This window comes from Syngnathus acus, chromosome 2, assembly GCF_901709675.1.
Source record: "Syngnathus acus chromosome 2, fSynAcu1.2, whole genome shotgun sequence".
NCBI classification, from domain to species: domain Eukaryota; kingdom Metazoa; phylum Chordata; class Actinopteri; order Syngnathiformes; family Syngnathidae; genus Syngnathus; species Syngnathus acus.
The window spans coordinates 2,738,105-2,755,535 of NC_051088.1; the positions used below are offsets into that span (position 1 = coordinate 2,738,105).

The following is a 17,431-nucleotide window of genomic DNA, read 5'->3' on the forward strand; positions in this document are numbered from 1 at the left end:
ACCTGTAACATTGCTAAATATTGCTTCCAAGAAGCAGCACTTTGAAGTGTTTCAAAAATCCAAATAAAAAGGCAAAACGTTAATCATTTAATTTTGGCTAAAATGGGGGTCAAGGGAGGTTTTCATATAGGTATCGTGAAAAAAAATTATTTGGTTGAATTCCAAAGTTGAAGCACTCTGTGACCTGCCTTTCTTGCTCTAAGGTGGGAGATCAGCCAGACTATGAAGTTAACATCTACATGTACATCTACTTTGTGGTTTTCATCATCTTTGGCTCCTTCTTTACCCTGAATCTCTTCATCGGTGTTATCATTGACAACTTCAACCAGCAAAAGAAAAAGATAAGTCTAACATATCCTTTTCTCTCTTTAAATCCTGGTACAAGATTATGACCTGATGTTTTTTTCTGCCCTTTACTTCGGAGGTCAGGATATCTTTATGACAGAGGAGCAGAAGAAGTACTACAATGCCATGAAGAAACTGGGCTCCAAAAAGCCTCAGAAACCCATCCCTCGACCACAGGTGCAGTATGCCCTTCCCCCCTTTCTTTAAGATAATCCTTCTTTGAAATTTTACCACGCAATAATGTAAGTCAATACAAATCTATCTATTCAATTCATTCACGCAACACAAATATGATATTTGTCTTACAATCATATCCCCTCTTCGAGCTGCCCAACTAACCAAATTGGCTCACTTTTCAGGATACGTAGACACATCATTGAGTATAAGCTCATGCGATATTGATATGATACAATATCAGCACAAATTACATACTACTTTTATGACTTATTTTGTATTACTGATTGTTGTAAAAATTATATTACCGGTACTCAAACAGTATATATCACTATAGTCAGCAACAGTGGGTATTTGTGTTATGTAATATTTGGGTTACTGTATGTTGGAGCATAAAACAGAGGTGCTTTTAGGTAGCAGGAAGTACGTATATTCATGTCATAAACTATGGGTTAGTAAATGTTTGAACTGCCTTTGAGTGTCTCTGTTGTTAGAACATACACCGACACAAGTGACGACAAAGACCTGTGAGTTGACGCACGTCGCGAATGATCAAACGGATTTATTATTATATCATTATTATTATTATCATTTTATTTCTTTTTTGTTTTTTGCGAGGGTCGGTCAGTGTGCACTGGCATAAGTGGCTATCGGGAAGAGCGGCACTGATGACAACAGACATCAAATACATGAGTACCTCGGACCTACGATAAAATGTCTTTTGTATAGCAGTGCCACAAGCAGGAGCAAAGGATAAAATGTTTGGAATTATTGAGAGAGGTACACATTGCTTGCAGACATTTTGATGAAAATATTACAACCCAAAAGTGTATTTTGGGTTTGTGTTAAAGCTCTGTTTTACAAAGTCATCCTCCACTTTGCATAAACACACCACAATTCTGAAATACTTGAGAATTTAACTGGAGACAATGGAATCTATTAATTGCTCAACTCCTCAGAGATTGACAGGTGATGTCAAGTTTTATCAGGTGTTCAGCCATTTTTTTCTGAGCTTGCCTGAATAGGAACTACAAAGTGGGCAAGTACTTCAATATTGAGTGGTGAATCTACATCACAACAAGAAATTCAGATCAGTTTGTATTTGCAGGCCTTTGCCTTTCAAAGGCTACTGCATGTAAATATCTTGGATTTAGATGACATGGGATATTGCAAGTACAGTAATCCCTCGCTACATCGCGATTCGATTATCGCGGCTTCAGTACATCGTGGATTTCCCTCCCCCCCAAAAAAAATTCACAAATTCAAAATAAACCATCTAAATTGAGTAATCATGGCACAAAAGTTGCCCACACGCCAGTAGAAAGCAGGGAGTGTCCACACAATTGCAGTATGTACACTTGTACCTTTTTATAAAAAAAGTTGTTTTCATAATGAGATTTCTAAAAACATATTTACAGTATTGTACCTTGTTATAAAAAACGTTATCATAATAAAAGAGTTCTAAAAACTTATTTACAGTATGTACACTTGTACCTTGTTATAAAAAAATTGTTATAATAATAAAAGCGTTCTAAAAACATATTTACAGTATGTATACTTTAGCTACATATACATGTCACGCACGCACGCGCACACACACACACACACACGCACTCGCACACACACTTATTTTCTCTGTCATTTACACTACGTATTGATAGACAGTGGAGCCTCGGATTTTCGACCACAATCCGTCCCAGAAGGCTGTTCGAGAAGTGAATTGTTCGGAATTCCGAATCACGTTTTTCCATTACAAATAATGGAAAACATTTAATCCGTTCCAAGCAAAAAAAAAAAAAAATCGCGCCTTTTTTAAGCATTTTTTCATTTGCACATTTTTGTCCGATCGCGCAACTGCAGCGCACCGCCGAACGCGCAAACGTAGCGCGTCACCGACCGCGCAACTGCACCACGCTGGTCGCATTATTGTGACAGAGCCGTCGCTGAAATTTAGAAAATATTTTTAACGTCCTGATGTACTTTTCAAAATGTAAGTGGACCTCAGTGCGCAGGGAGCTTAATTTTGTCCGAACGCGCAACCGTAGCGCGTCGCCGACCGCGCAACTACACCGCGCTGGTCGCATTATTGTGACAGAGCCGTCGCTAAAATTTAGAAAATATTTTTAATGTCCTGATGTACTTTCCAAAATTTAAGTGGACCTAGTGCGCAAGGAGCTTAATTTGTTCCGATCGCGCAACCACAGCGTGCCAGGCGCTCACTGTCGCATTGTTTTAAGAGCGTCTTTGTGTTTTAGGATGGCTTTACTGCTCCCGCTTGCTTCCTTTGGAAGCATGATTAGAGTTGATGCAATCCTCAGAGTAACGAGAATGTAATAACGAACAGTCAGTTGGCATGCGGGTCCTCTCGGCTCATCTCGTGAGGTTCGACAACCGAATTTCGTCCAACATCCAAAGCAAAAAAATCTCCAATTTTTTGTTTGAATACCAATTTGTTCGAGAACCGGGACGTTCGAAAACCGAGGCTCCACTGTAGTAGTATTTACATGTTTGAAACTGTTATTTAATCTTCTGATAACATATGCACTTATATGGTTTAATATACACTTATTAATACACAAGCAATGTATGTGTCATAGAATGAGTGGAGCTGGGCGACCAAATGCAGCTTGGACCTGAGTTTATTGAGGGAATTCAAAAGACAGACGAGAGGCTCGACTAAGGACGAGAATAACTGAAAAAAAAGACAAGACAAAGACAAGACAAAGACAAGAAAGACGAAAACAATCCAACAGGGGAGTGACACGCAGACAGGACTTAAATACGAGACATGTCACGAAAGGCAGGTGACGGTGATTTTCTAGATTGTGAGCAGACACAGGAGGGGAGGGGTGACGCGAACAGAAACCATGGCAACTGTTAGTGTTGATAGATTATTTTGATCGTATGATTATGTTGGAATGTAGACTATAATGATGAACCAAACTTGTCCTGTTGTCACAACGCAGTAAAATAAAGTGCTTGCATCCTCTGCACTGGTTGACCTGCTGCAGAGGAAGCAATCAAAGTTGTTCTGTTTACTTTAGATCGTAAAACACCCCCTGCTCTAATCTCACCAGACGCCGGGGGTTCACCAAACCCGTCACCCCACCCTGCTTTCTCTCAATAAATATGCTCTTGCAAGAGACCAAAGGCAGACTACGTTCGAACATCTCTGTACGAACGTTTTCTCCACTTGCAAGTGCTAAAAAGGCATACTGTCTCCCGTGTGGTTCTTGCAAATAAGTTAGAATGAGCACCACTCTAACAGCAACATTAAAACAAGGAAACGAACGGAGACGGATCGTGACAGTATATTAAAAAAAAGGGTGACACTACTTTGCGGATTTTCACATATCGCGGGTGGTCTTAGAACCAATTATTCACGATAGACGAGGGATTACTGTATTCAACATTTGAATAAAGTACCGTTTTTTTCCGTGTATAATGCGCCCCCATGTATAATACGCACCCTAACAATGGCATGTTGATGCTGGAAAAAAGCCTGTACCCATGTATAATACGCACCCAATTTCTTTTTTTTTTTTTTTTTTCTTTTTTTTTTTTTTAAGTCCCAATGATCGTCACACACGCAGGGAGGCAATGGGTCCCATTTTTATAGTCTTTGGTATGGTCTTAACTAGGCTGGATGTATTTTTTTTTGTTGGCGTTGATTTCTCCGGCTGCCCGTAAAGGCACCACCGCGATCAGATGAAAAGAGAGGAAAGTGACGTGCGGACATGTGAAAAAGGCGGCTCTGTATGGGAGAGACGTTGAAGAGGAATAAAAACACCCTTGGAAACCAAAACTTGCCCCTCGTCGTGACTCGGAGCAGCAACAAATGTTTCGGATTTGTGTAGGGTACATTGTGACAGCAAACGAGCAGGTGATCGAGCAAGCGTCTGATACGAGAGCATTGCGTTCGTATGGAGCGTGTTTGAAGTGAACAGCAGAGACGAAAGGAACAAGGCAAAGTGTTGTGAAATAAAATATTACCTGTAATACGCATTTTGTTATTTGCTGATTGTATTAAACTATCACATTCATTGTCAGTCAAGAAGAGAAGAGGACTATTATCCCTTCTTTGACGAAATGACCAGAGCACAGTACAAACACACTATTGTTCTTTCGGTATTTATTCAACCCACATTCTTTCACAACATGACAAGAAGAGAACAATACATAAATCAATACTCGTACCAGTACCATGATTTTCTTAAAAAAAAAAAAGAAAAGAAAAAAATTTAAAAAAAGAAAAAATTTAAAAAAAATTGTACCCATGTATAATGCGCACCCCAGATTTTAGGACAATAAATTAGTTAAATTTTGCGTATTATACACGGAAAAAAACGGTAAATCAAACATTAAGTTAAATCTTGAAAAATAACCTCGATAAATCCATACACACTGTAATCTCCATTATGTCTCCACAGAACAAGATACAAGGAATGGTCTTTGACTTTGTCACACAGCAAGTCTTCGACATCTCCATTATGATCCTCATTTGTCTCAACATGGTCACCATGATGGTGGAAACGGACGACCAATCAGATGAAACTGAGAATGTCCTCTACTGGGTCAACTTCATCTTCATTGTGGTCTTCACCACGGAATTCTTGCTGAAGCTCTTTGCTCTTCGCCACTACTACTTCACCAATGGATGGAACATCTTTGACGTGGTGGTGGTCATCCTGTCTATCGTTGGTGAGTTGAGGGGCAGACATTGATGTCTATCAAGCCGTTTAGTGTGAATGACCAGAGTGCAGTTTGGAACAATGTTCATCTACGTCAGGGGTCACCAACATGAGCGCATGAGTCGCCCGCAGGACTGTTCTAAAATTAGCTCAAGTAGCGGCACTTGTCAGTGAGCTGTATCTATTTATTTTACAGTCAAACCTCGGTTTTCGAACGTCCTGGTTCTCGAACAAATCGGAATTCAAACAAAACATTCGAGATTTTTTTTGCTTAGGTTGTCGAACAAAATTCGGAGGTCGAACCTCGCGAGATGAGCCGGGAAGACCCGAGAAAACCCGACCGCGCGGCCCGGATGCCAACTGACTCCGTTGTTATTGTATTTTCGTTACTTTGAGGATTGTATTAACCCCTAATCATGCCTCCAAAGAAAGCAAGTGGGAGCAGTAAAGCCATCCTTAAACACAAAGACGCTCTTAAAGCAATGAGTCAGTGAGCGCCCGGTGCGCTGCGGTTGCGCGATCGGACGAAATTAAGCTCCCTGCGCACTGAGGTCCACTTAAATTTTGGAAAGTACATCAGGACTTTAAAAATATTTTCTAAATTTTAGCGACGGCTCTGTCACAATAATGCGACCAGCGCGGTGCAGTTGCGCGGTGGGCGACGCGCTACGGTTGCGCGTTCGGCGGTGAGCTGCAGTTGCGCGATCGGACAAATATGCGCAAATGAAAAAAAACGTTTAAAAAAGGCGGGGGGGGGGGGTTGTCTTGAAACGAATTAATTTTTTTCCATTATTTGTAATGGGAAAACTAGATTCGGAATTCGACCGATTCGCTTCTCGAACCGCCTTCTGGAACGGATTGTGGTCAAAAACCAAGGTTTGACTATATTTTTCCTATTCTTGTTAAAATCACACTTACATGTGAATTGGAAATGACAATAATAACACATAGTGAAAGCCAAATTGAGCAACTTGGCTATTTCAGAAGTGCGTGTCAAACTGGTAGCCCTTTGCCTTAATCAGTACCCAGGAAGTAGCTCTCGGTTTAAGAAAGGTTGGTGACCCCTGATCTACGTCAATCTAACTCAACTATTCTACATAGTATGAACTACTGTAAATTGTAACTAGTTATATATATTTTTTACTCTTTCTGAATTGCGTGTTACACTGAGATGGTTAAAAAACCTTTGGGTGTCAGTACCCCAGGAGTGGATGAGATTCACCTGGCCTAAAAAAGTGGACTGCGGTGTGTGTTCCGACAATAGGGTGATCACACTCCTCAGCCTCCCCGGCAAGGTCATGAAGAAAACTGGTCAAACGGCAATTTGGATTTTCTTCTGGCAGTTTAACAGTGGACCAGTGGAAAGATCAAGATCAGTGATACAAGTAGCCGGAATGAGTTTCTCCTGCATGGTGTATGGACTCTCTGGTAGAGAAAGGGTGAGAAGCACTGTCATCTTGGAGGGACTAAGAATAGAGCTCAGAGATGGGGACTCGAGTCACTGAGACTTGGATTCGAGTCGACTCGAGTCGCTGTTTTGATGACTTGTGACTTGACTTGACAGAAAATGAAAAAACTTGAGACTCGACTTGGACTTGGAAGTTAAAGACTTGGGACTTGACTTGACTTGAGACACGATGACTTGAATGACTTCAGTGTTATTTAGTTTATGTTCTCGGTTTGAATATAAAATTAATAATACATTTAAAAAAATAATATCGATAACACGGTAGGAGCGCAGGCTGAGAATGGCGTTGTCATGATTGGATCACTACCCTGTCAATCAATCAGTCGTGCCCTCTCTACCTACCGAACGTGTTTATTGGAGAATCACACCCCTTTATATCAGACATGCGCAAACATGTCAGCGGGAGCGGTGCCGCGAGTCATCACCTTCGGCTATCGCAATTACTTTTATGACGGCAAAAGACGGACAGCACAGTGCGAGATATGCAACAAAAACATTTCTTCTTTCAGATTTTTTTCAGATTATTTTTTCATATTTGCAACTCAAATGTGTCAGACACTGTCGGCAGACGTTCATTTGTTTAGATTGAGCTGTCAATAAATCATTGTATGAGGTAATTTCTTTTTTGTTTGATTCCATGGTGTATTTTACTGAATATCAGTAATTATAGTGCAAATCCAAATTATTGTCATATTTTTTAAACAGGTTAGACACATTGGACAATGATGGTTACTTAAAGTTACTGATATCTTGTCTTTTCACTACTAAGATCAGATTCTGCGGGTAAAATTGCAATAATAAGGTGACTTGACTTAGACTTGACTTGACCTATTTAAGGACTTGACGTGGACTTGACTTGACCTATTTAAGGACTTGACTTGATTTGACTTGCCCAAGAAAAAAATGACTTGGGACTTACATGAGACTTGAAGGTTAAGACTTGAGACTTACTTGAGACTTGCACATGTGTGACTTGGTCCCATCTCTGATAGAGCTGCTGCTTCGTCATATTGAGACGACCCAGATGAAGTACCTCAAAGTATCTGGTTAGAATTCCTCCCGACTGAGTTGTTCCTGGTACGCGGATGTCCCAGGACATGCGGGAAAAACTATGAGCCCGGTCTTTGTGTTTAGCACAAGTTTACCACAAAGCCCAGTCTAACTGTGCGCATGAGTGGAGGAGTTTTCTTTCCTTTGGTATTTTCCTACACCCGCATAGGTAGACGAGGGCGTTTCTGTCATTGAGCGGCATTGTGGTATGGAACACAGTTGACTCTCGGGCATTCGAAATGGCTTCCCTCAATCCCTTTAACTTCAGCGCAGCGATAGATATACGGACGTGAACCCTGAAATGTAGCAACTGTGTGCACAGTCGCCGTCCCGCATGCGGTCCCGAATGGTCTGGGTACGTGCAATGTGAAATCTTGGAAACTTAACAAAGAGGGCAGCCACAATTTCTAGTAGTCACTACTTGTGTTGGAGCAAGCATTTAAATGCATGCACTTGCACAAACATGACCAGATTAAATTCTTGGTTGCACACGCTGAGGAAGAGATCATATGAGACCATTGTGGTCTGTCTTAAGCCATAATTAAATTCATAATTGTGTAACAGTTACTGTAACAGTGGCCGTAAATTTAGGAATATTCCCTGATACTGATTTTCAGAATTGGCAGCTAGCGAACATTTACTTGGTTGTTGTACTTGTATTTCACTTGGTGCTTGAGCAGGCACTACAGAGGGCCAATGATTTGTCTACAAAAAATTAATTCCAATTATGATTTTCTTTTTTTTTTTTTATAAAGTCTTCCATGTCTTTATACTTGCCGACACCCATCTATGGTACATGCTGCATTTTTACACGAGTGTGTTTGCTGTTCATCCTTACAGGAATGTTCCTGGCTGACCTTATCGAGAAGTATTTTGTATCTCCGACGCTGTTCCGAGTGATCCGCTTGGCTCGTATCGGCCGTATCCTGCGTCTTATCAAAGGAGCAAAGGGCATCCGAACGTTACTCTTTGCCCTGATGATGTCACTTCCTGCCCTGTTCAACATTGGCCTCTTGCTCTTCCTGGTCATGTTCATCTTCTCCATCTTCGGCATGTCCAACTTTGGCTACGTGAAGCATGGTGCCGGCATCGACGACCTGTACAACTTTGAGACCTTTGGCAACAGTATGATCATCCTGTTCATGATCACCACTTCGGCCGGCTGGGACGGCTTGCTTCTGCCCATCCTCAACTACCCGCCGGACTGCAATCCCAACTTGGAGAACCCAGGCACCTCAGTCAAGGGTGACTGCGGTAACCCCTCAGTGGGGATATTTTTCTTTGTCATGTACATCATCATTTCCTTCCTGATTGTGGTCAACATGTACATTGCCATCATCCTGGAGAACTTTAGCGTCGCCACAGAGGAGAGCGCTGATCCACTGAGTGAGGATGACTTTGAGACCTTTTACGAGATCTGGGAGAAGTTTGATCCCACTGCCTCTCAGTTCATCACTTTCGCCAAGCTGTCCGACTTTGCTGATGCACTGGAACACCCGCTTCGTGTCCCGAAGCCCAACACCATCGAGCTGATTGCCATGGACATGCCCATGGTGAGCGGCGATCGCATCCACTGCCTGGACATTCTGTTTGCCTTCACCAAGCGTGTGTTGGGCGACAGCGGTGAGTTGGACATGCTGAGGCAGCAGATGGAGGAGCGCTTTGTCGCGGCAAACCCCTCCAAGGTGTCCTATGAGCCCATCACCACCACGCTGCGCCGCAAACAGGAGGACGTCTCGGCCAGGATCATCCAGAATGCCTATCGCGCTCACCTCATCCGCCGCGGCATCATTTTCAAGCGCCACATGTTCACTAACAACAAGCTTGAGAATGGCAGCACGAACCAGGAGAAGAAGGAGAGCACGCCATCCACCGCCTCGCTCCCTTCGTATGACAGCGTGACCAAACCAGACAAGGAGAAGCAGGACGACAACAAGGAGGCATGGGCCAGGAAGGAGAAGGACAAAAACAAAAAAGATGAGTGGGAATCTAAGTGTTAGGCACCATGAGACTCTTGAGCCCCACCGAAGTAGAAACATTTGCAAGTAATAAAATCTGAGAAAAACACTGGGAAAAAAATGTTTACAGACTACTGAGGAAACACGGTTTCTTATGTCATCAAAGACAGCTGAACCAAACACAATCAGTTTACTGTGGAACTTTGCTGCATAATGACCAAGCTCTTAGAGTGACTCACAACAGTATGCTGGCCATGACACATACGCACGCACGCACGCACGCGCGCACACACACACACACACACACACACACACACACACACACACACACACACACACACACACACACACACACACACACACACACACACACACACACACACACACACACACACACACAGATATTTTTGGGGACCAACTTGCCAAGGCACACAACTCTCTGGTGAACGAATGAAAGAATAGCAACGTCCCTGCCACAGCAGAGCATGTCAAGTCCCTCTGCAAAGCTTCCATGCGAGAGCACGACTAGAACTGCAACATCAGTATAAAAGAAGAAGAAGGAGAAGAAGAAAAAAATCAACCACACAACCGAGCAAGCCAGCTATTGGGCGATGGATGGATGGATGGATGGATGGATGGATGGATGGATGGATGGATGGATGGATGGATGGATGGATGGATGGATGGATGGATGGATGGATGGGGAGCAGAAAACTGAAATTTTTGACTGTTTAATTTGTTTAGCTTGTCAATGCCTCGTTGCAACATTACATGATTCAAGCAGCAAAAGAAATTAAGTAACATCAAGCTCATGTCACAAGCGCTTTCATCTCGGTTATGCTGACATAAGGAAAAGACATTCAGGTTTTGGGCTGCAGAAGACTTGCTCAGATCAATAATAATAATTATTGTGCTTGTTCAATGCATAGAAATGACTTGCATGAAGGCATGTTTTGATCAGGAATCATGCATGAGTAATCATAGTCCACAAGACACTAAATGCTCATAACTCTGCAGAGGTTTTACAGTGTGACATGGAGGCGACTGCCCACTGGAGCTGATGAACCGGGTGTTTGGCAACTTAAAGTTTTTTTTTTCTGCTCTGCATTGAAATGTCGGCGTCAAAGAGGCAGAAGTCGACCCTTATGTTGAGGATGCGGGGATCGCATCACTTTTGTCCTTTTACTGTTGGGACAATGTTGTATGTCACAGAGTTTGCGGTGTTTTGATCTGGGGTGCTCAAAGAATAATAGGGTATCCCTACTACTGTTGTAGCCCTTGTAGACAGTAGAGGAAGAAGACGCGTTTGATTTCCTCTTTTTGTACTCGTGACGGATATGCATTAGAGCTTCCCAGCCAATGAGGCGTTATGTAATGTCACATTTGTCTGACAATTTGGAACCACGGTCTGGGAGATTGTCTTTTCTGTTGTCGTCCCACAAGGCTGGAGAATGACGCAGACCATCACGGAGTGTGTGCGGGGTTTGCACAAAGCTATCCCAATTCCCAAGCACTAAGCCTTGTCATGCCAAGCATGAGTGGAAGGGGCATAAAGGGCTTTTGGTTGCTAGAATCCAGTGGGCTATGTCTGCGGGTGATCCTCAACAACAGAAATAACTGCCATGTTTCTCTGTGTATCATTGGCACCATCTTTTTTCACACACGCTTCCAGTGAGTCGGACAGAGGTGATAAAAGCAAGACTTCCTTCTGATGAACATCAGGAGACCTCACATAGATGCAGCTACCGTGTGTGAGCAATCAAAAAAGTTTTGTGGAGAAACGGAAGGCTTTGTCAATCCAGCTGCCTCTTGAGGTGTTCCTGCCATTCCTTTTGTACGTGCCAATCGATGGTCCTATTTCTACGCGGATGACTTGCCCAGCGTCCAATACCATTTTGGTGTGTTCAACACTGCCGACCCCACCCCCCTACAAAAGGACACCCTTTTGTCTGTACCATGAAACCAGGTCTGTTCACAGCATGATGTCTCCCAATAGTTTGGCTGTTGCACACTGAAAACAAATACATTCCCAATGAGAGAACCACTGGAGCGAGCTGTGCCATCCAGCCGAACAGCGCTCATCTCGGATGGAACCGATCCGATTGACTCGCTCACCACGCCAACCACAAACAGACAAAAAAAAGAAGACGATGTACAGCGCAGGCGACAATGTAAATGGCACAATCGCAGGAAAAGAACGACTTTTTTGAGAGAAACTATAAATATTGTAACATACGATTTTATTTTATCTGCATGCTTTGTTGTGTTTTTGTAAATAAGTAATTTATCACTGTTACTATTACTAATCACACAGAAAAGAAGAAACATGACGATATAGAATGGCCTCCAGCTATCCCTGTTGACACGTTTGTACCTTTAGAATTTTTTGAGACACTTTTCACTTTGGTGACTGGATCAAGGAAAAAAAAAATAAAAAAAAAAAAAAAAAATATATATATATAATATATATATAAAGATATTTAAATATATAAATATTATACAATATAAAAAGATTTATCTGTGTATACATATATGTCTATATGTATATACATCAAACAGAAGAACATGGTTTCTTACATACATTTTGATTTCCGTGCAACACGTTCGGTAGATGTTTCAATGTTCGTGGAGCGGGGGAGGTTGTTTGTTTGAATTGTAGCCTGATCATGACCACAACAATAATGTTACCAGCACATCATTCACTCACTGCTCACTGCCCTTCTCTGCCACTCAGCGGGTGTGACTCATGCACCTCCCCGACCGACCATGTATAGCTGACCTGCCTACCTTTTACACTCTTCCCACTGCCACCGTATACAGTGCCATGGGCAACTCAACCTCACCTTTTGTTTTGTACTGTGTTCCACTCAATGGCATGTGCCTTTTTTCTGCTTTATCTGAAATTTGGATGTCTGCCACACCTGAAAACTATTAAAAAAAAACATTGAACTTGACGTAAAGATGTGGAGATTGAGGCTTTGAGTGGAGCAGTGTGAGCACAACATGCATCAGGGATGTGGAGTCACAAATACAGCCATGCACACACCTCACTTCATCTCAGTATTCAAGCGTGTGTCAAGAGAAAAAAAAATAGCTAAGTCAACAGTGTCCTGTTCTTCTAGTGCTATATACAGTATGTGTGTATGTCACCCACTTGGCTTGTGAAAAAGAAGCTTGCCTTTGATACTTCTCTCTTAAGTTCCTCCACTTTTCTCTGAAATTTATTTTTGTAACATTATTAATTAATTGATTATAGAACTCATTACTTTTCTTTTTTTTAATGCATGGTTTATTTATTACGGCCATATTTTTGCTTTCCCTTGAAAAATGAACCAGTGTTTTTTTGTTTTCACTTGTCACCACGTTTTAAAACGTGAGGGGAAAAGGATAAACATTACAGTATCAACCACTTAAAGAAAGAATACATGAAAGGTTGTCTTCATTTGAGCACGAAACTTTTTATTACCAATAAAGCAGCCTTCCAGTTCAAAATATGTGCATCTTTCATTATCTATTCACCATATTGACCCTTTGCTCTGGACAAATATGTGACTTCATCTTTTTTTGAAAAACACCATCAAATTGGCTCTAGCAATAATTTCGAGTGGCAGCCACCTTTTTCCTTTCAACTGTTTGGCATTTGCAATGCAAAGAGCCATGACGATCACTAAGCATCCTGTGAAATGCATCTGAATGCTATTGTAGTTGCAGGCCTCATCTTGTAAAGAGTTTATTGCTGGGGTGGGCAATTCTGGTCCTCGAGGGCCGGTGTCCTGCATGTTTTATAGGTCTCCCTGCTGCAACACACCTGATTCAAATGATCAGGATTGTTATCTGCAGACCTTGCTGACCACTTGAATCAGGTGTTGCAACAGGGAGACATAGAAAACATGCAAGACACCGGCCCTCGAGGACTGGAATTGCCCACCCCTGGATTATTGAGTTTGTTCGAAGGCCCATGGATTATTTTACAATTTGTTGGCCAGCATGAAGGTAAATTGGCTGTGAAGCAATAAATTCATGTTGAAATGTTTGTAGTGGGATTATCTTTATGGCATGGTCTCTGTTCATGATGGGATAAACGACTGATATGGTGATGAAACAGTGTACACCAACATCACATATATAAATATTGTGTGACCAATAGAACATTTTATAAAGTGTGTATCCAAAGCACCAATCAAAACAGCCATCACCACCTCGTTTTCAAAAAATTGGTCTGCTCTTGAGCAAAGACTATAATAATGGAACTGGCTGTTGGTACTTTGCATTTAACAGAGTGTGGTCACACTGGTGTCTTGCCTGGCTCTTCTGTGTTAAGTGCTATAATTAGCTCTCCTGTATGGTTTGAGTCAAATTGACCACTTAGATAGTATTTGTGGTGAGACTTAGGAGTCAACATAGAATTAAAAGCAATGAAATGCACTCGTAACCGTGTTGCTAAACACTACTCATCGTTTTCAATCCATTAACAATAATATCAAATTATCCCAGGGACATATTGGCTGCTGATCCTGTAAAACAAACCTCAGGTGGTTAAACATGAAAACATTAAGAACCACTGTCGCTGAGGTTGACCAGGAACTTATTTTTATGCAGACTTTTAATATAATTCTTCTATTGCATTTTCATTAACATCTTGGCTAAGTGTCGGGAAAAACCCACCCTGTGTGACCAAGACAGGGAGAGGAGAGCAACAACACGCCCCAGCCTTGTCTCTCTTTTTTTTTTTTTCTCGTCAAAGAAAACACATTGCATCTGCATTGATTTTTAATCGTATACTAATATCCATCATGGTGTCAAATTTAGGAGTTGAGGACAACACCTAACCACTCATCCTACCTCCTTCATCATGGCTCTGTATCGCTGTAGGTGACGGTCTGACGTCAGACTAGGCAGAGGGGCGGGGAAGAAAGGGAAGGGAGGTGCTAGACTGGATCACTGCAGTGCAGATAAATTAATGCAGCAGTTGAAGCGGAGTCAAAAGCACATGCATGCAGCGCCTCTATCACGGCTGCTTTGGAAACCACAGCAAATCAAATAAGGAAAGAAACAATATCCGAAGATAGCAGCGATGACATCGATTGAGTGCCAGACGAGGATAACTGTCCTCCGAGGCTGAGTGGAGAAACAGGGTCATTTCCGTCATTTCTTATCTTAGTTTTAATACACATATTATGCAATGTTCTGTTCTAGTAGGGGCAGTATTTGATAACAAAATGACTTGATTACGCTTCTTCATGGTTAGTTAGCGTAACTGAAAGTGCTGATTGAACAAAGATCTGTGATAGATGCTTCTATTTTTGCTTGCATGTTTTCTTTTCTGCTGGTCCTCCAGCTTTCTGACACAATGCAGAAACATACATGTTTGGTTAAATCCAGACTCTAAATTGTGAATGTAAAGGTGTAAAATTTGGGGAGTGCTCGATGTGAGAATGTGCCTTTTGAAACCACCATCTCAATCCGATTTAACTGCAAGGATTACAATGTACAGTAGTTATGAATGAATGAATGAATAAATAAATAAATAAATAAATAAATGACAGACAGACAGACAGACAGACAGAGGAGCTTGACTGCGACGACAAAGTCATGTTTGGGCTCAGCTGGCGTCCCCCTCTGATTGCCCCTACCCATTCCAGTCCTCCTAGAAGAGGGCAGGCCCTACGATGAACTCCACGGCCGCTTGGTTATTACCTTACAACGTAAATAAGCACATTCCTGAAGTAAGACATAGGAGTAGGTTCTATCATTGTTGTATTACAAAACGGTCCATGACAAAATTTGTCGATTGTGTGCCTAAACGCCTTTCCCCCATGTTTAAGCTAGGGTACTATCATAACATGTTTTCCATTACAAATGTATTGTTTCAAATTCAGACACATTTCTATTCATGCCAGTGAGTGTAGTATATCACACGCTCTCGTACCCTAATGGGCTAACTAAGGACATTTATACACTTTGGTCGCTTCTAAATTTATCAGACAACACAAGTAAAATGAACTCAAAATAATAAGGATAAAATACATAACCTACATTATAATTAGCACCATCAACAGCATTTTTTTTTTTGTAAGCGGCAAGGTAAACACCCCGCCCCTTATAACATCTTTTATTCATATCCGCGCATGCTGCAGCCCCTGTGTGCTATGCTATGCTGTCCCCCAAATGACTGTCTTGTTCAACACAAAATCATAAAGTTTTGCGTAAATGTGTGTCAACATTGTGTTCTGCACTATATAAACAAAGCATTCACGCCCGCAAGGTGACTTTTCCACTCCAATTCATCTTGAGCACATAGCTACCACATTTGGTGAGTAACAGCACTCCCTTGTGGTAGCACAAGAGCATCAACGTAACATTTTGTCATCCTTCTGCAATGAAATATCCATCCATCCATTTACCGAACCACATGGGGGTCGCGGGCGTGCTGGAGCCTATCCCAGCTGTCAACGGGCAGTAGGCGGGGGACACCCTGAACCAGTTGCCAGCCAATCGCAGGGCAGCACAGAGACAAACAACCATTTGCACTCGCACTCACACCTAGGGACGATCTGGAGTGCTCAATCGGGCTACAAAGCATGTTTTTGCGATGTGTGAGGAAACCAGAGTGCCCGGAAAAAACCCACGCAGGCCCGAGAAGAACATGCAAACTCCACACAGGGAGAACCGGAGGCGGAATCGAACACGCACCCTCCTAACTGTAAGGTGGACGTGCTACCCAGTGCTCCATCGAGCCACCCGCAATGAAATATATTTTTTGTATATATTCATCCATCCATTTTCTCAACCGCTTGTCCTCACGAGAGTTGCGGTTGTGCTGGGCATTATATTTATTGTATATTTTACCAAATAATACATATTAACTAGAAATTAGACCAACGCAACATGCATAAATATTGCAGACTGGGAAGACTTTATTCTCAAATTGAAATCTGAAAGAATATAATTCAGTTTAAAAAAAAGTGATTTGAAACTGATTTGAATACAAATACAAAATATACATCTTTTAATAAATCAACAAATACTACTACTACTATTGCTATCACTTAGAATATTAATGGAAAAATACATGACTTCATGTGAATATTCCTTCATACGTCATGAAACATGCTCTCACACTTCTGCTGTGATTTGGAGGAACTTTCCGTGACATCTGTAATGAAAATGCAAAATGTGTTATTGAGTAAAATAATCAATCACTTGGAAAAATAGTCCGTTTTCCCTCAAACTGTTATGTCTCTGCTCCATTTCTACCTTTGACAGCTTTGAGCTTACCCTTCTCGCTTCGTGGTGGTCAGCCACGCCACAAAGTCTTTGGCCTTCATTTTATCCAGGTGGCCAGTCAGGTCATTGGTGAAGGTTCCTTCGGAATGTCTCTTGTAGTTCTCGATTGTGTTTTGCTCTTTTTCCATCTCATACGAACGCCATCTGTGGAGGGCAACAGGATTAACTTTGTTCACCGATGACAAGCTCTAGACCATTACCTTCTCATGTTTACAGTAATTTAAATACCTCGTTAGGTGACTGCTTTTATCCAGCACAACCTCCATACTGGTAGAAAAGACGATGGGGACGAGCATGCACCACATGAGAAGGATCATCCTCCGATCTCCTGGTCAACATATGAGCATGCTGGCATTTCCTTACACTTTCTTCACTGTTTGTTGGTATTTTTTTAGAAGGACAGCAACTCACCTTGGGCAGCCTTTAGTGAAGTGCAGCACTGTCTGGTGGACATGAAG

At 41.9% G+C, this 17,431-nt stretch overlaps 2 protein-coding genes across 11 annotated transcripts in view; one reads left to right on the top strand and one right to left on the bottom strand.

Moving 5' to 3' along the window:
* The window catches only part of scn8aa (sodium channel, voltage gated, type VIII, alpha subunit a), a 132,843-nt gene extending 120,740 nt beyond the window's left edge, over positions 1-12,103 (top strand). For all 10 annotated transcript variants that reach the window (XM_037245886.1, XM_037245891.1, XM_037245890.1 and 7 more), the window contains 4 exons: positions 204-341; positions 418-522; positions 4,950-5,220; positions 8,569-12,103. In XM_037245886.1, the coding sequence (XP_037101781.1) occupies positions 204-341; positions 418-522; positions 4,950-5,220; positions 8,569-9,728 (1,674 nt within the window). In that variant the 3' untranslated portion in view covers positions 9,729-12,103. The remainder of the gene's footprint in view (positions 1-203; positions 342-417; positions 523-4,949; positions 5,221-8,568) is intronic.
* Positions 12,104-16,598: 4,495 nt separating this feature from the next.
* On the bottom strand, positions 16,599-17,431 carry LOC119119509 (glucagon-1-like). The gene is made up of 4 exons (XM_037245950.1): positions 17,385-17,431; positions 17,202-17,301; positions 16,965-17,117; positions 16,599-16,842 (listed from the first exon to the last, which is right to left on the bottom strand). Exons 1-4 carry the CDS (start codon positions 17,425-17,427, stop codon positions 16,803-16,805), a joined length of 336 nt encoding a protein of 111 aa, XP_037101845.1. The 5' UTR covers positions 17,428-17,431; the 3' UTR covers positions 16,599-16,802.